General features: G+C 60.5%; 2 protein-coding genes across 2 annotated transcripts; both read right to left on the bottom strand.

Annotated features, from left to right (window-relative positions):
• Positions 1–590: 590 nt before the first annotated feature.
• BLTP2 (bridge-like lipid transfer protein family member 2) lies at positions 591–15,514 on the bottom strand. The gene is made up of 39 exons (XM_050322049.1): positions 15,418–15,514; positions 14,602–14,731; positions 14,293–14,339; positions 13,850–14,012; positions 13,653–13,771; positions 13,245–13,305; positions 12,865–13,063; positions 12,585–12,708; positions 12,085–12,209; positions 11,932–11,999; positions 11,689–11,837; positions 11,325–11,443; positions 10,959–11,122; positions 10,587–10,851; positions 10,263–10,468; positions 9,003–10,098; positions 8,562–8,753; positions 8,272–8,474; positions 8,075–8,193; positions 7,781–8,001; positions 7,455–7,645; positions 7,271–7,370; positions 6,995–7,197; positions 6,367–6,661; positions 6,089–6,246; positions 5,803–6,009; positions 5,589–5,688; positions 5,211–5,393; positions 4,835–4,956; positions 4,114–4,269; positions 3,910–4,031; positions 3,395–3,575; positions 3,228–3,314; positions 3,014–3,124; positions 2,357–2,492; positions 2,009–2,133; positions 1,564–1,665; positions 1,352–1,486; positions 591–1,151 (listed from the first exon to the last, which is right to left on the bottom strand). The coding sequence occupies exons 1-39, from the start codon at positions 15,486–15,488 to the stop codon at positions 969–971; spliced, it is 6,738 nt and encodes a 2,245-aa protein (XP_050178006.1). The 5' UTR covers positions 15,489–15,514; the 3' UTR covers positions 591–968.
• A 593-nt stretch (positions 15,515–16,107) lies between these two features.
• On the bottom strand, positions 16,108–18,099 carry SDF2 (stromal cell derived factor 2). The gene is made up of 3 exons (XM_050322061.1): positions 17,933–18,099; positions 17,646–17,842; positions 16,108–16,861 (listed from the first exon to the last, which is right to left on the bottom strand). The coding sequence occupies exons 1-3, from the start codon at positions 18,090–18,092 to the stop codon at positions 16,574–16,576; spliced, it is 645 nt and encodes a 214-aa protein (XP_050178018.1). The 5' UTR covers positions 18,093–18,099; the 3' UTR covers positions 16,108–16,573.
• Between the last annotated feature and the right edge of the window lie 12 nt (positions 18,100–18,111).

Below are 18,111 nucleotides of genomic sequence, written 5' to 3'. Positions count from 1 at the left end.
ATCGCCGCCTTACATAACCCCGCCGCCCCGCCCCGCCCCGCCCGCCGCGACCACCCCCGCCCGGGACACGGCGGCAGTGCTGCCCTTTGCACCGCGACACCCACCCGTGAGCGATCCCCCCACCCTCCAGGACCCTCACCCACCGCTTTGGGGTTGCTCACCCACCCGTGGCTGATCCCGCCCCTTATCCGGGACCCCCACCCCTAACACACACTTGGGTTGCCAGTGCTCCCTGTGATCCTGCCCTCACTCCAGGACCCCTCCTTGCACACTTCAGGGCTCCCCCTTCAACCTTTCCTTTGCACCCCCTTGCTGCGGCGCTGAGGGAGTGCCTGCAGCCCACACTGAGCCCTGGCATGGCCCCAGGCACTGATGGGCTCATGGGGAAGACCTGAGAGGGCTAAGTGTACAGGCTGAGCCCAGAGTGATGCAGGGGTGCCCTGAGCCCCTAAAGTGGGTTCCCCGAGAAACTCCTGAGGAAGGGCAAGGGATGAAGCCCCCACATAGGGGGTGCTCCTGGGCACAGGGAGGGGGCAGTGCTGAGTCTGACACTGTGGGGAGGTGAGAAGCAAACCCCTGGCTCAAGACCATTCCAAATTAAAAACTCTTTTATTTAAACTCTCTCCTGCTCCCCTTTCTCCCAGCCTGGAGCGATCCTGCTGCTTCACCAGGCCCAGGAGCTGGGCCCAGCACCCGCACAGCAGGGAGGGGGGGAAGCTCGCGGGAGCCCTTGGCACGAGGGCCTGCACCCCACAAAGCAGCCCCGGAGCACCTTGTGCCCCCACATCCCCGTGCTGCTGCACCCCTGCCCCGCAGCGACGGGGCTGCCGAGGGCCTGCGAGTGGCTAATCCCTGGCTCGGGCATCGCCGTGCCGAGCAGCGCAGCCCTCCCTCCACCTTAGGGGTGCCCCCCCCAAGGGGGGAGCACAGGGCACTCCAGTCCCTTCCCGGCCTGCCGGGTGCTGCCGTCATTTGCGCCTGCCGAAGATCGACTTCTTGCTGGGGTTCTTCTCGCCCACGCTCAGCCCGATGAGCAGACGCGCCTTCTCGTCCTCCTCCTGCTGCTGGATGGTCCCGTCTGATTTGCTCTCCAGCTTCCCCCGGGCCTCCGCGCCCGCCGCTGGCTTCAGGCGTAGCTTCTCTTTGATCACCTGCCCCGGGATTTAGGGGGCTCAGCACCCCCATGGCCACACCCAGGCCCCTCGGCGTGTGGGAGAGCCTGAGCTGCTGAGCCAGTGTGGCTGCTTCCCATTTTGGAGAACGTGCCGCCAGCCCTGGGGTTACCACCTCCAATCTGGGCAGAGCAGCTCCGGCAGCCTGCAGGGTGGGAAGCGGGAGGGGTCCCACATACCTGTGCTACCAAGGCTTTGCGGCTGTCCCTCTTCACCGCCATGGCGAAGTCCAGCCACGTCCAAGTGTTGTTGTGGTACTCCAGGCACGGCAGCACCAGGTTCAGGTCACCCCAGTCCACGCTGTTCTTCTCACCCTGAGTGATGGGGGTGTGTCAGTGTGGGACGATGCACCAGACCACCCCCAGCACAGCCCGTCCCTCTGGCCCCGCACCTTGTAGCTGACACAGAGTGGCACCTGCGGGATCTTGATGTAAATAAAGGAGTTGTTCATGGCTGCACGCTCCTTCATCTTGTCGATGTCATCCACGGGATGCTGGAGACAGAGCAGGAACCATGAGCAGAAGGTAAGGAGAGGGGACACAGCCAGAAACCAGCAGGGAAGGGACAGCCAGGCACTAAGCCAAGGCATTGTTTCACCAGGGAGAGGTGAGAGCTGATCTGGCATGGTGTTAGAAAAATGAGATGCTGCAGGGATCACATCAAGCGTGCAGGCGCCTGGTTGTAAAGGATGCAAATCCTCATGGTGGGAGGGAGCAGGAGAGAACAGACAGGCAAGTGGGGGAGGACATGGCTGCCCAGCCCTGCAGCCAAGGAAAAACAGACTGACGCCACAGCATGGCTCTCCCACATTCCCCCTTCAAGGCAGCAGCAGGTACCTCAGGTGCTTTTCGGAATGATCTTCTGACCCCTGATGTCCGATTCAGTCCCTGAGCGACTCCCTTGCCTGGGCCCAGTGAGTCATCGGCCACGATCAGTTGCCGCGGCTTCACCACGGGGATCCCTGGGGCAAACAGGGTGGGAGGTGGTGGCTGGGGTCCAGCTGGGGTCCAGCTGGGGGTTAGCCATGACCCAGACCCTCCCACTGGTTCCCTGTCCACAGGGGAGACCATAAATCCCTGTTCCTCAATACATGGCTTGCCAGCAGCTGCCCACAAACATAACCTGGACATGCAGTCAGAGCTGCTCAAGGACATCCAGGGAGGGGGTGATCATGAGCCTCTCACCTGTTGTCACCAGCTTGGACTTATCTTCCTCATCCCCCACCTCCTCCTCCTCCACATTACGGCCGGGGAAGAAGAAACCCATCATCCTGTGAAAGAACTGGTGGGTGAGCTGGATGGTGAGGGGTACCACGTTCACCTGTGGGGAGAGAGACATGTCAGAGCCAGGCACTGAAGGAGAATTAGGGACTTTTTGGGTTAGGACAGGAGTGGACTAGCTGATGGGGATTTGAGGAAAGTTTCAAGAATTGAGTGTTTTTGATGATATGACAAGGACTGGACATCTAGAAGAAGGAGAAAAACAGCACCTGCAGATGAGAGGCTGAGTTAAACCTGCCAAGAGGCATATAAATAGAGTGTTATGGTTAGATAGAGAAGAAGAATTTAGAAAAATAAGATATATTAGCTAACCAATAACGATGTAGTTTAGTCATGTGAACAACTTGTGTTTTGTGTATGTAACCAATAACAAGTTAAATAGTCACATATATGGTAATTATTAAACTGTATAAAAGAAAGCATAATTTTCAATAAAGTCAGAGCTTCTAAAACATCATATTGGTGTGTGTGAAGTTTCCCTTGAGGCTCACATGAGACAACAAGGCACATGCTGCCTGTGCCCCACAGAGACCCTGGCACCTCCCAGCCCGGTCCTGGCACCTCGAAATGCTCCTTAATGGAGATGCCTCCCACGGGTGGCCGGACCTTGCTGAAAATCCTCAGTGCCAGCTGCCGGCCAGACTGGCAGGAGCTCTGGGGACGCAGCACCACCTGCAGGGAAGAGGACGGATGGCTGGGATGAGGACAGGCCACTCTGGCCAGGCCATCCATGTGTCTCCAGGACACAGGGCTGCTCCCCCAGGCTGCCACTTGCCTTGTACACAGCGTTGGGCAGGAGGTTGTTCATTGTCACCCAGCCCAGCTCCAGCAGATGCTCAGCCGTGTCATCAGACTTGTTGACCTGCACAGACAAACCTGTCAGCCCCCCATGTCCCTTGTCCCCAGCTTGGGGGCTGTGGGTATCACTGGCCAGCTCCACACCTTGCTGTAGAGGAAGCGCTGGAGCTCCAGCTCGGCTATGCCCAGCTGCCCGTCCTCCTCGGTCAGGCGCCAGCGGGCCTGGGCAAAGTAGAACTCAGTGCGCCGTGCCACGCTCACGTCCTCCGGCTGCTTTCGCAGCTCCATCTTGTTGGCTCGCTGCAGCTGGAAGTCCTTGAAACACCTGCAGCAGAGAGGAGAGCACTGGGATGTGGGAGCCCTGAGTAAGGGGGACATGATGTTGAGGATGCCAGAGATGGTAGAATCATAGAACGGTTTGAGTTGGAAGAGACCTTAAATCTCATCTATTTCCACCTGCCACTGACAGGAGCAGCTTCTACTAGACAAGGTTGCTCCAAGCCCCATCCAACCTGGCCTTGGACACTTCCAGGGATAGGACAGCCACAGCTTCTCTGGGCAGCCTGTGCCAGGGCCTCACCACCCTCACAGAGAATAATTTCTTCTTAATATCCAATCCAAACCTGCTTTCAATTTCAAGCCATTACCCCCGATCCTACCTGATGAGTATGTTCAGCTCCTCGCTCTCCAGCTGCAGGTCAGCTTTCTCCTGGCTTAGCTGCTGCTGCAGCCTGTGGTTCAGGTCGAGCAGGATCTCATTCTTGCTGTCATCCTTCAAGGACTGAAGGACAGACAACCCTCAGCACCCTCTGCCCTGGAGAGGGGACCCTGGGGAGCCGGGCTCTGCCTGTATGTGGGCTCACCTTCACGTTGGAGTACATCTGCTTCTCCAGCTGCCGGATCTGGGCCACGTGCTGCCGCACGGCCTCTTGCAGGTGTAGGATACTGCTGCGCTGCTCCTCAGGGTTGCTGGAGATTTCCAGCTGGAAGCGCACCCGCTGCTTCTTCTCGCTGTGCTCCTGGACACAGGGACAGGGGAAGGTTAGGAGTGACTGGGTGGAGTGAGTGACACAGTGACCTGAAGTCCCGTGGTGTAGGGGGTTGAGGGGACCCCGTGCAAGAAATGGGTGAGGAGAATTTCTCTTTTTGAGAATTTCTCTTTGCTCAAGAGACATTTTGCGGCTGAAAAAAACTAAGTTTGGAAGAATGTATGAGAATAGCCCATATTCTGTCTTTCCCTCAGGCTGGGCTGCTTTTTGCCAGCACAGACAAAACAGGCAAACCCTTGTCAAGAAAGATGTTTGCAAAGTACATGAAAGCATTCTTTCCCACAGATGGGGAAGAGAAGAGGAGAAGAAAAAGGGAAGAAACTGCAAAAAGCAGCTCACAGGACAATACGGGCATGCCTGGGCCTTTGATATGTATGGAACAAGGAGCCCTCCTTGGTGTGTGTTGTTTCTTTCCACCCAGCTGTGAATTTCGCAGTTGTCTAGTGTTTCCAAAATAAACTTCCTTCAGCACCTGAAAGCCCATGGCTTAGCTCTCTGGTTACTGCCTCTATATTTGGAGCATAAATGTGGGTACCTTGCGTTTGGGCTCCACGTGCAGCAGCAGGTTGTTGACTATGTCAAGGATCATGGCATACTGTGCAGGGTTGGTGGAGATCTCCAGGTCGTGGTGGATCAGTGTGAAGGTATCCACAGCTCCTACAGAGGCACAAAGAACAAGTGGGGCCTCAGCATGGCCAGAAACAGGATACAAATGGCAACCAGCCAGAGATGGATGGGGGTTACACTGGTTCCAGCAAGCACAGCATGCTCAGCATCATCTGGTGCACTGCAGGGGCTGTACGCACCCCTCTGATCTCAGCAGGGCCAACACAGACCACTCCTACAGTTATCCAGCACCTGTGGGTCAGCCCAGAGCTCTACCCCAAGGCACACTGCCTGGATGTACCCACCCTCCTGCTTCTTTAGCAGATCTTCCTTCTCCTGGTTGGCAGTAGTCTCGGGTGGTTTTATCTGCGTGGCCAGCTCAGGGTCGATGTCGTGGCTGTAGCTGATGTAGTACATGCGGCAGCTGCAGCGAGAGATGATCCTCTGTACCTGCTGGGTCTGCTGGGCTTCTGAGGGCTGGTTCCAGTCTGGGGACAGGCAGAGGCACAACGGTCAGAGTGCCATGTCCTGGCACAACGGGAACTTCACGGTGCAGGGCTCAGAGAATCAGCCAGCTCCTGGAGCCATGCACAGACAGGTCAGATGCTCTCAGCTCCAACAGCCTTGGGGTCACACACAAGCAGGACTGGGGTAGGCACAGCAGCCAGTGCTGTAGGCAGTACCTGTGGTGGTGCTGACCATGCCCCCCACTGCCTGCCCACTCTCCATCAGCTCCTGCACTGAGTCCAGGCTCCGTTGCCGATGCTCCTCAATGTTTTTCACCTGGGGAGGCAAGGAGGCATTGCTGGCTGTCCCCAATCTCCTTTCCTTGGCCAGGTCAGACAGCACTGCCCGTCCCCTACACAGCTCATCCATCACAGCCTCCCAGACACTCACCTCCAGCCAGAGCTGCCCGTGTTCCCCCTCGGAGGGGCTGCTCTCAGTGGTGGCGAAGTACTGCATGCCGTCCAGCAGGCACGTCCAGGATGTCTTCTGCTTCAGCGTGTCCCCATACCAGGCAGGGTGGTGCTGGCACTGCAGCAGCTGGGCCTTGGCAGCGGACACAATCACACAGCCCTCCGTCTCCGCACCACGCAGAACCATCTGTGGGGGATGGACCTCGGGGGTCAGACCGGCCTTTCTGGGGCCCTCTCACAGCCAGGTCGTGGGGACAGGCAGGCACCTGGCAGTTCACCAGCTCGATGAGGCAGTTGCGGTTGTAGATGTCGTCGGTCTGACAGGCGGCGATGCCGCAGAGCTGCTCACTGGCCCCAGACTCCTCCTCCGTGAACACCACGAACTTGTCCGTCTCCTCAATAAGTTTCTGCAGCATGTAAGCCCCTGGGGAGGGAGAGAGAGTCAGTGCAAGGCTGCAGGGGGCTGGCTAGGGGGGTACAGGGTGAAGGGAAGCATGGCTTTCAGTTGTGAGTTGCCCCTTGCTCCCCTCCCCGCTGTGCTCACCCCCCGAGGAGGCTCTCTCGGGTCGGCCGCTGGTGATGGGAGCGGTCACTCTGGCAGGGATGGAGTGAGCAGAGAGCGGGCCCCGCTTCAGCTTCTTGGCCTGCAGCTGCGTGTCGATCTTCAGCCCCTTCAGGGCCTCGGTGGACAGGTTGCGCTTGAGCACAGCCGCTTTCTTGTAGCCGTCGTAGAGGCCGAAGGCGATGTCCCGGTTCGTGGTGGTCCAGGACGCCCGCAGGTCCACCAAGTGCAGCTGGTGCGTGTGGAAACCGTCGTCCCCATCACGCAGGGGCAGCTCCTGGGCACGGAGGGTCAGACCCTCAGTATGGCAAAGCTACATCCAGCCCCTGACCACTGGCCTCACACACAGGGGCTGGGAGCCCTGCCAGGCCCTGCAGGCATAACATGGGGACCAGAGCCTGGGGGACCACCCCAGAGCCCCCAGAATGGGCCCATGCCAGGGATGCTGTGGGTGGAACAAGGCCAGGTGCTTGAGAGATCAGAAGCCCTGAAGATCTGTCTCCTCTGCAGCCGAATCCCTCCCCCACTGCACTCAACGACCAAGGTCCCCTTGTCCTGGGGATGCCACCAGGCCAGCACAGGCTGCCGTGCCCTGTGTTTGCATCGGTACCTCCTCAGCCGTGCGGTTGCTGTGCCGCTGGTAGGTGAGGGAGGACAGGCTCAGCAGGTGGGTTTTCTTCACCAGGGTGTCGAGCTGGTGGTCGGCGTTCTCGTCGCAAGTGGAGGCCATGAGGTGCACGGTGACCTGGCTCAGGTCGCTCACCATCTGCGTGATGCTCCACTCGGAAATGAGGCGTCGCATCACTGTGCCAGCTGGGGGACAGGGAGAGGGGTCAGCCAGGGCCCTGCCATACAAGGAAGTGCTGCTGGCAGGATTCCCACTCACCTTGTGGGATGAGCCGCTGGGTGCCGCGAGTGAAGATGTGTCCCTGGCAGCATTCCACCTGGATCCCCCGCTGCTGGGCAAAGGAGGCCCAGTAATGCACCTGTAAGAGAGCAGAGAGTCCAGCTGAGAGCCCAGTGCAGGCACAGCATGGAGGTAACACCAGACCCTCACCCCGGGGACTTGCCTGCAGCCGGGGGAAGAGCGCAGTATAGGACAACTGCTTGTAATGCTGCCCCAGCTTCTTCTTGCTGGGTTTCATGTTGTTGAAGAGCTTCCCACGGCAGATGGGCCGTGTCACGCTGGTCCACGTGGCCCAAAAGTTCTGCATCCAGCGGAGGGTGCTGCTGTAGAGCAGGATCCGGGGCTGGGAGTGCTCTGAGAATACACCCACTGTCAGCACCCTGGGGCAGGGCCATGGCAGCACCCAACCCAGGCCAGGTAAGGATTGCTCAAACCAGCATGCTCTGCCCCGTCCCCCTTGTCCCAAAGGGATCCTCAGGACACTATCACCTTTACTGGGCCGTGTCAGGTCCATTCGGATGGAAAGGTTGAGGTTCTCGGAGCGGAAGGCACGGTAGGAGTCATACTGCTGCCCTACTGGCACCTCGGGCAGGAATTCGGGGGAGCGCAGCACCACACCGTGGTGGTCATGGGGGTTCCCGTGGCACAGCCACTGCAGGTCCAGCGTCATGCACAAGTCAGGCAGGTGCAGAAAGCAGCAGTCATCATACCTGAATGCAGAAAGAGACCCCAGTCACCTCCTGGCACTGGTGGAGGCCTCAGTGCTCCTGGGCCCACACTCACTTGGAGGCTGTCCGGACATTGATATCCAGGTTGCCCTTGAAGACAAACTGCCCAGGCTTCCAGTGGAAGGAGAGTTGGCTCCACTCCCAGTGCATGTTCTCTGTAGTGTTGTAGGGGTCCTGCAAGGAGGGGAGGAGGTGAGGCAGGTGTGAGCTGACCCCACGCCATGCTCTGTTCCCCACCCCAGCAGCACCCACCTCAGTGGCCAGCTGGTGCAGGTTGGCCTGTTCAATGTCCATGTGCCAGTCTCCGTGGAAAAGAAGGCGGCTCTTGTCCCACCAGGGCAATGGGGCACTGGGATCCTCTGAGGGCTTGGTGAGGAGATCCACACACTGGCCGATCAAGGTCCAGGCTGGGTCCCAGCAGGGCCCCCACACGATGGTGTACTGGGAGATCACAGCTGGGAACAACAGAGGTTGGCTCAGCCATTTGCACGTCCCACGCTGCCCCACCCCTACCCCAGCACAGAGCCCTCCATTGCTCTTACAGTGAAAGTCGTGGTAGAACTTCAAGGGTGGCATGTTCCTCTCCACCGTGGCATCCCCCCAGGGCAGTCCCAGCTTCAGGACCTGGCGGCGCCGGGAGCAGGCCTGGCCGCACTGCTCGGCTCCGATCAGCCGGCCGGAGAGCTGCCAGTTCCGGATCTCAAAGAGGTAGCGAGGGTAGTCACGGATCCTCACTGCAGGGCAGAGGAAGGGCTGAGACATGGGGCAGCAAAGGGACACTGCCCCAGTCCCCCACTCTGGGCCACATAAGGAGCCAGTCTCCTGTCACATCTCTGCTCCCTTCCCACTCTCCTGAACCTCCGAAAATCATTTTCCCTGCTTGGTTACACATGGCACAGTGTCAGCAGGTCCCTGTCCTGGAAGCCCAGGCCACACAGCCATTGTGCTGTCCTCCAAGGGCACCCTCACGCAAAGCAACTCACCAAAGAAGCTGCTAACTCTGCCCTTCATCATGCGGCACCACTGGGTGACCATCTCCAGACCCTCAGGGGGGAACGGGCTAACGTCATCCATGTTCCTCATCTGCTCCAATACACGTTCTGTGCCATGGAAAGACTCATCAGCCATGGCCACCAGCTCCAGGTGGGCCAGGGTCCAGGTGAGAAGGGCCCTCCGCATGGGCGTGTTGGCGTAGAGGCGCCGCGAGCGCTGGATGTAGATCTCGATGTTTTTCTTCTCCAGAGAAGCGTAGAGCTCCTCGATCTTGCGGGCAGGCAGCAGCTCCCCGTGCTGCTTGCGCAGCGCAGCCACCTTGGCGTCCAGCAGCTGCAGGCGCTTGGCGCTCTCCTTGCTCTCGTCCTTCATCAGCTCATAGTTGTCTCGTAACTTGACCTCGAAAACGTCGTCCAGGAAGACCCAGGAGAAGTGGGTCACTTTAAGCAGGAGGTCTGGGGGCAGCGCTGTGCTAGTGGGGCGCCCAGGTCGGTGAAGGCCTTTCAGCCACTTCTGCACGCCCACGGCAGCGTCCAGCGTGCGGGAGAAGTCGTACTGGTAGGGGAACTCGATGGTCACGCTGGCAAAGGAGAAGGCCCAGCCGCGGTTGCGGAGGGTGCGCAGGGTGGGGAAGGCGTCGCGGTGCCGGACGACCTCCTCCAGCTCTGGCAGCAGTTTCACCTCCACCTCCTTGAAGCTGAAGATGCTGTGCCCGTCAAAGCCAGCGGCCAGCTCGGGGCAGTAGCCGTGCAGGGCACCACCATGCCAGCTCACCGAGGTCCGCTCGGCAGCCAGGCTGATGTAGTTGGCCTCAGAGACAAAGGCTGTGAGCTTGGCGGAGCTCAGCTCCAGGGACAGGGACAAAAGTCTTTTGGAGGGTGGCCCTTTTGGCTGGAGGGGCCCCAGTGACTCAGTAGGGGTGGTCGGGTGGGACGTGGGGCTCTCTGGGGGCAGGGAGGGAAGCGTCCTGTGGCTGAGGGCGCTCCGCAAGGCTTTGTGGCACTGCAGGGTGGCCAGGGTGTGATGGTAGAGGTGCATGTGGTCAGGAGGGCTCCACAGCACTGCCAGCCCCTCGCCACACTGCACCTGTGCCAGAGAGAGCAAGCAGGCACCATGTCACTGCTAGGGCCACACAGCACAGCCCCATTCTCCTCCCCAGCACCTCTTGGTGCCAGCCAATCCTCCCTCTGCCCCATCCATCCCAGTCCCACTAGTACAGGATAAAGCAGTGGCCCGACACTCAAACCAACCTCCAGGGAGCGGATGCTGCTGTGGTAGGTGACAGAGAGCATGGAGAGGTTGGCCACCGGGTTGGGGATGGCAGGAGCTTTGCAGCATGGCTGCATCTTCTCAGTGATGCTCTTCACCAAGGCCAGCACCATGCCCTGCACACTGACCGTGCAGCTCTCAGCACTTCCCAGGACAGTCAGCGTGTCCAGGCGCAGCTCCAAGGCACCTAGAGAGACAGCACATCAGTGCTGGAGGCATGGAGGAGGTACATCACAACATGCCAGACTCCCGACTGCGAGGTTATTCCAGGACAGCCATCTGGGATCAGCCTGGATGCTACTTACCCACTAGGGCCGAGAGTGTGAAAAGGTTCACATCCTCCACCTTCAGATCCACCTTCCAGAGCAGCCCCCAGGGCTCGCTGGAGGCAGAGGGGGCTTGTTTGGCAAGCTCAGCTCCGCTGGGCTTCGGGCAGAACAGGGGCAGGACCCTGGCCAGGCACTCAGTGCAGGCGTCCGACGACTCCACTTGCAACCCCCGGATGGTGCAGTCCAGGAAAAGCGTATCCGACTGGGCACTGGACATGCCCAGGGGCTGGTTGTAGCTGCCCTGCAGGACAAACAGGATGATCACTCTCAGGCTGCGGATGTCCCCGTACCACCCACATGGTATCTCTCCCCTGAAAACCACCCTTGCCCCCTTGGCTTGCCCCTCACCTGGAGGTTGAAGGAGTCGAGGATGAGGGCTTCTCCCCACACGTGCATGTTGGGGGGATGTGGGGCACGCTGGATGTGCGAGTCGTTGCCCACGCGCCAGCACAGGTGGTCCACGGCCAGCACCGCTCGCTGGTGCACACTCTGTGGCCGCAGGTGCTGGTAGTCTGAGCAGAGAGGAGAGGGTGAGTGTGGGCAGAGCTTGCCCAAACACGGGTACAACCAGTCAGGGATCCAGAGCCCCCAGCCACGTGCAAACATAGACAAGCACAGTGGCAGCACAGCTGTTGGTTCCCCTCCTGGTGCCTCTCTGGCAGAGCCATCAAACCCCAAGAAGAGCCCAGCAGCCACCCTGATGCCAGCCTGTACCTGCAGAGATGGAGTTGAAGCCCAAGGCGAAGGGTGGTGTGTCCCCCAGCTGCACGGACACGTTGACGTTGGACAGCGAGGCACTCAGGATGATGGGCGCTATGATTTGGGGATAGCTCCTGCACGGGACAAGCAGGGATGGTCTCTTACTGGGAGCCGTAGGCCATAGAGCTTGGCAGGGAACAGACCCAGAGGGACCCTCTCTTCAGGAGTTCCCTGATCACCTCCCGCTCTCCGTACCAGCCACCCCATCCCCCAGGCCGTGCGCAGGGCAGAGAAGGTGCTGAGTGCCCGGGCACCCTGCCAGAGTGTGGCAAGAGGAAACAAGCTGTGATACCAGCAGCTGTGCTGAGGCCAAGTTTACCTTCCCTTGTGCCCTTGGCTGGGGACAGGCACCGCCCGGCACCTGTACTCCTGTGCCAACAGGCCCAGCCAGTGCGAAAACTCTTGGTGACGGTAGTGGATGATGCAGGTGTTGAGCAGAACAGCAGCCGAGAGGTCAATGGCTGTGACCTAGAGCAGGGAGAGGGCCAGGTGGCAAAAAACTCATGCCAGGAGCCAAACCAGTCACCCCCAGGAGACAGGACCATGCCCAGCAGTCGCTTACCTGTAGGCTGGTCTTCAGGGAGTTGAGGCACACGATGCGTTGGCGGCTCTGGGACAGGAGAAGGCCATCTGGGGAGAGAGAGGAGCAGAAGTCAGGGGTGATGGAGAGCAGTGATGGCAGGCCTGTCTCATGGGTACCCTCCTGGCTACTTGCCCTCCAGCTGGAGGTCTACACTCATTTGGTCCAGATCTGAGGTGGGCGTGAAGTTGCGCAGCGGGATCTGCTCCTCTTCACGCTGATATAGAAACTGCAGCAGCTTCAGGCTCCAGGTAAGGTGCCTGTAAGAAGCAGGGAAACGCTGCCAGAAGGGGACCACACTATCATGTCCTCCATCTCCCCATTTCTCATCACCAGCTGATCAGCATGCTGGCATGGACAGACACCAGCCAGTGCCCAGCTGAAGCCCAGCCCAGTGCTCTCATCCCATCAGCAGAACATCCCATCAGGCTGTCCTGCTAGAGAACCAGCTCATGTCCTTCTTCCCTCCCCAGGAGCCCAGCCCGAGGCCAAGCTCAGTCCTTCCCACTGGGGTGGGCTCTAGGACTCACTCTCTGCAGTCTGGATGAGCAGGGAATGGCACAGCTGTCTCCAAGTCCATGTCCCAAGCACTAATTTGGTTTAGGACAGCCTCGTGCCTCCACCTGCCTCCTTACCTCGTCTGGCTGTTCATGGACAGCACCATGCTGGTGTTCTCCAGCTTCATCTCCACCCTCCTGGGGATAAGCTGCAGCGTGTCCCTGCTCAGCATAGACAGGGACTTTGGGGGCTCCTCAGGGCCTGCAGAAGAACACAGTCATGGGAAAGCTCTTGCCCAAAGCTCCGCACTGCAGCAGGAGCGAGAGATGGCACAACCAAATTCCTCTGGCTCCAGTGCAAGCATGGGGACTGCCAGCCCCTGTCCTGCCTGGAGCTTGTCCCTGTCCCTCTCCTGACCTGTGCCAGGCTGTTCCCCTGTGCTGCTGCGCTGGGCCCCAGCAGTGACGTGGTGCAGGAGGGGGCTGCAGAAAAGCCCCTCATGCAGCTCTGCCTGCAGTGTCCGAACACACAGCCGGACGCCCACCAGCCGCCGCTTGCTGCTGATCTCCAGCGAGAGGGAGAGCGCCAGGGCCAGCTCTGCCAGGCACGTGTCATCCTGCGTGGGGACAGAGCAAGGAGTGATATCCAGCGTCCTGCCAGCGGGTGCTGCAGCTGCCCAGCATTGGGCTCAGGGCCTCATAGCAGTGCCCAGCCTCAGGGACAAGCTGGAGTGGGTCTTCAGGGTGTCCCAGAGAGGTGGCGCCCAGGCTCCAAGTGTGGAATTCTCCGGCACTCACCAGCTGGCTGCTCCGGAGGACTTTGCTGTTCACCTTTGTCAGGCTCAGCTCACAGGTCAGGCTGGGGAGAGCAGAGAAGAGAGGGAGGATGTGGGCCTTGCTGCTGCCAGACCAACTCCCTGCCTACTCTTTTCTGTGGGACACGGGGACCCCACATCCCTGCTCCAAGTGCTCCCCAAAGCAGATCGTGCCCTAAGTCCATGCACATGAGCAACATACTATTTGGAGAACACAAAACTCAAGCTTCCCATCATGGGAAAAGGAACCAGGTCAGCCTGGAGAAGCTTAATGTGTCACATCACAGGTGACATGAGATGCTGCTGAGTGGAACAGAGAGAGGAGACACTAGGCTGGGATCAGAGGAGCCTCCCTGCCCCTGAAGCAGAGCACACACAAGCACAGTGTTACCTCTTCCCATTGCCATTCAGGAGGAGACGCGTCTGGCTGGCCTGGATGTGCCAGAGAGACTCTGAGGTGGCCACGTGCAGAACCATGATGTTGATGGAATCCATGTGGATGGAAAAGAGCTGGGAGGAAGGTGCTACGGTGAGGGATATCCGACAGCAGTGCAGCCCAAACAGCCTCTCACCAAGCCAGTGCCTCACCTGGCTAAGTAGCCTTAGCAGGGAGGGTTTGAGAGTCAGGTCTGCTCTGCCTTCATTTCCATCAGCTTCTCTGGGAACCTCCGGGACGGACGTCTGGAGGCCAGGGCCCTTCTGGAGATCTGTGCGTATTCGCACCTCACCAAAACACAGCTCGAAGTAGCGCCTGTGGGAGAAGAGCACAGGCAGCTCTTACAAGAGCTCACACTTGGCACACCCAGCCCCGCCACCAGTGATGTCCCCCACCCCAGGGACATGCAGGACCGGCATAAGGGCACCCACAAGACACTGCCACCTCAAAGAGGGGTTCACTCTCTCACAGAGCAGACCGTGGGGAAACAGGGATGTAAAAAGCGTGTAAAGGCAGCAGGACCACAACCAATGGGGCCAGGGGTGAGCCAGACCCCCCAGGTGAGCAGGCAGGGAGTTGGGGTGGAGATACATACGGCAGCTCCCGGCTCAGTTTACTGGAGATCCAGATGTTATCAATCTCCTGCAAGGACACATGGGCAGGTCAGAGAAGAAACAACCTGAGACTTATGATGCTCATCCTGACATTCCCGCTCCACTCGCAATGCCTGTGATCATTCAAGGAGCAGCCAAAACGCCAAGTGTGGCCCTTGGAGGAAGGGCCTGGCACCAGCCATGGGGATGCCCAACAGGAGCATGGCTACAGATTCGCTGCCAGCCTGTAAGTGACTGTAAGCACCCTCCCTGCCTGTCTGCCAGTGACCACCCCTTCCCCAGGTACCCACCACAGTCTGCTGCTGCCGCTGAAACTTGAGGCTGATGTTCTGGGCCCAGAAGAAGCCGAAGGAGCCGATCTTCAGCTCTGCATGAAGCTTCTGCCGGCACCAGGTGACAGCCAGGCGACATGCCAGCCACCTGCGGGGACAGGGGGAAGGCCAGGGTCAGGGGGGCTGGGGACCAGGGACTCTCTTTGGCCTTTGAGTACCAGCTCCAGCACTCACAGATGGATAGGAGCTCCCAGGGCCCCAGGCTGGGGCAGAGACCCTTCAGGGTTACCCCCAACAATCCCTGACACGCCCTCCAAGCCCTGAGGAGTCCCTTTGACCCCCATAATCCCGCAGACAACCCATGCCCACCCCTGTGGCCTCCCATGAACTTCTGTACGTCCCCAAGCCACTGACATCACCCCACACTCCCAGCCCTAGGAGCCCCCAATCCCCTGCAGGCTCCCTGCAAGTTCTGTGAGCCCCTCAAATTCCCCAAACCCCCCAGAGCCCTCTTTGTCCCCCTTAAACCCTGCTTCTCCCCTCCTAGACCCCCAACACCTCACCCTTAACACTACCCCAACCACCCTTATCACCCCCCAGAACTCCCGTGGGTCCCCAAAACCGCCCGACACCCCACTGCCAGCCCCACGGGCCACCCCTTGACCCTTGTGAGCTCCTCCCATCCCAGGACAGCCCCACCCGCCGCGTTGTCACCCTCCGGCCCCCTATCGCCCCTCTGCCAGCTCCGCGCCCACTCACCGCCCCTGTCACACCCCCCACCACCGAGCCCTCGCGGGCTCCCCACGACCCCAAACCCGCCCCCCAGGCCCTGACCGCGCCAGCAGCCCGGCGAGCAGCGCGATGAGGACGATGCCGAGGAGCGCGGCGGGCAGCGGCGGCGGCATGGCGGGCCCGGCCCGGTGCGGGCCCCCGGCCCTGGTGCGATCCCTCCCTCCTCCCTCCCGCCCCGGCCCCGGCGCTGCCGCCGCCGCCCGAGGGGCCGCCCGCGCACCCCGACTGGCCGCTGGGAGGGGCGGGACGGGGCGGGGCCGAGCGGCTCCTTCCCGGAGAGCGCGGCCGCCGCAGCGCCCCGCCGGGGCCGAGCGGTGACACCGGCACCGGGAGAGAGGGGCGTGACTGGGACCGGCACCGGGATGACGGGGGAGAAGGGAAGTGACACCGGGTCCTGCGCCGGGACGGAGCGAGAGGGTGACACCGGGCTGCACCGGGCCGCAGGAGGCAATGACACCGGGGCCAGCACCTGGATGGGGCAAGGGGGAGGTGACACCGGGCCCAGCACCATGATGGGGCAGGGGGGTGACACTACGGCTGGTGCTGCGATGAGGTGAAGGGGGTGACAATGGGTTGGGGAGAGGGGGGGTGTGACACTGGGTCCGGCACTGGAGGGGCAAGAGAGGGGACACTGAGTCTAGGTACCAAAATGGGGTGAGGGGGTGACACCAGGTTTGGCCCCCAGCCGCAGCCATCCTCTGCATCCCCCACACAAACAGCCACACTACAGGGCAGGGTTCAGCACTTTTATGCTCCCAGGTCCCCACAGGGTGCAGGGAGTGGTTTGGGGTACAGCAAGGGGGGTACAGTTCCTGGGAACAACAGTCCTTTGAGCGGGTCCTTGGACGGATAAGGGGGCTGCAAGGGACAGGGTGCGAGTCTGTCAATCTCTGGGTTGGGTTTGGATGTTGGGCTTGGCTTTGTGCTGGATTTGGGATGTTGGGACCTGCTTTGTGTCAGATCTAGGATGTTGGGCTCTGCTTTGGGTCACGTCTCAATGCTGGGACCTGCTTCATCTCAGATTAGGGACACTGGAATCTGCTCCACATCAAATTCAGGACACTGGGATCTGCTTTGTGTTGGAGCTCTGTGTCCTGGTGTGTCAGTCCCAGGTGGGTACAGGAGCCATCCTCTGAGTTTAGTGGTCCCAAACACAGCAGGGCAGTGCCCAGAGGCTCAGCTTCAGTCTGTCTGTCCCTCACAGCTCAGCGTGGTACCGCTCTGCTTTGAAGGCCTCGCTGGGCTGCATGAAGATGCCCTCCATCACCTTCCAGTAGTTATTCTGGCTGGAGGTGGCCATGCCGTGCACCTCCTTCTGCCCATGGATGGGCCGCCCATACTGCTCCCCTGTCACCGAGAGGAAGACGTCGGTGGAGGTGTGCTGGAAGCGAACCTCGTCATCTCGCACCCAGTAGGTCCCACTGCACACCACTGTCCAGTCGTCCAAGTAGTCACCCTCGCCGGCCTCCCCAAATGCACTCACCTCCTGCGGATGAAGAACAGCTCATTTTGGGGACCGGGGTGAAGAGGGGGGGCGGTACTCACAGGTTGGGGTGGGCAGAAGAAAGGGCTGGGCCTAGGGGTGGGAAGGACATGGTTGTTGGGACTTGGAGGGTCTGGTTGGGATTCAGGCACTGGCAGGGCAAGGGGGAACCAGTATGGACTGGGGAACAAGATGGGACTGGTAGGGACCCAGATGGGACCAGGGGAAAAGACAGTGCTGGTAGGGGCATGGAGAACAAGAGGGACCCAATCTGAACTGAGGAACAAGATGGGACTGGTGAGGGCATAGGGGACATGGCTGGGGCCAGGGCCCAAGGAAGGGAAATGAGGGACCTGGTTGGGACTAGTAGGGACAGGGAGAACCCAGGAGAGAGTTGAGGCTGGCAGTGACACAGGGGACAAGGGGGACCCAGTCTGGACTGGAGAACAAGACAGAACTGGTAGAGAGATGGGGGACCGAGTTGGGACTGATAGGGACAAGGAGAACTGGGGGGAAAGGAGAGACTGGTGGGGACAGGGAGAAAGAATCTGGTAGGGCCTGGGGAACAAGGCAGAGCTGATTAGGGACATGGAGGACAAGAGGAACCCAGTCTGAACTAGGGAGCAAGGTGGGACTGCCAGGGACAAGGGGGACCCAATCGGGACTAGCAGGGCCAGGGTAAACCCAGCAGGGACTCAGGGGACCCGGCAATCAGGGGACTTGGCAAGGGCAGCGACAGGGGACAGGTGGTGAGCCCGGGGCGCAGGGGTTGATCCGCGGTGGGTACCTGGTTCCCGGAGAGCGGGGAGGCGAAGCGGTGGCTGTGGAGGTTGCGGCCCGTGCCCAGGTGCGTGAGGCGGATGGCCTGCCCGCACCGCACCGGGGTGCCCCGCTGGCACACGGCGGCCGTGCGGCCCCGCACCCGCCAGTAGCTGTTCCCGTCATCCGCCGCCGACACGCCGGTCACCGACTGCTGCCCGCTGCCTGCGGAGGAGGGAGACCCGCCATCACACCCAGGAGCAGGGAAAACCGGGGGCGGAGGAGGGGAGGTGGAGGGGGTGCGCGTCCCGTTACCGGAGCCGTAGCGCACATCGTGCGAGTGCAGCCGCACGTTGTGCCGCACATTGAGCAGCTTCACCACGGAGCCGCAGGTGACGGGCCCGGGGCCGCCGCGCCCCGCCGCGCCCAGCGCCGCGGCCGCCAGCACTGGGAGCAGCAGCGGGAGCAGCCCCATCCCCAGCCCCATCCCCATC

This window comes from Myiozetetes cayanensis, unplaced genomic scaffold, assembly GCF_022539395.1.
Source record: "Myiozetetes cayanensis isolate MyiCay16 unplaced genomic scaffold, myiCay2020 scf27, whole genome shotgun sequence".
NCBI lineage: Eukaryota > Metazoa > Chordata > Aves > Passeriformes > Tyrannidae > Myiozetetes > Myiozetetes cayanensis.
Note: the sequence above shows the minus strand (reverse complement) of the source record. Positions and strands in the feature narration are given on the sequence as shown.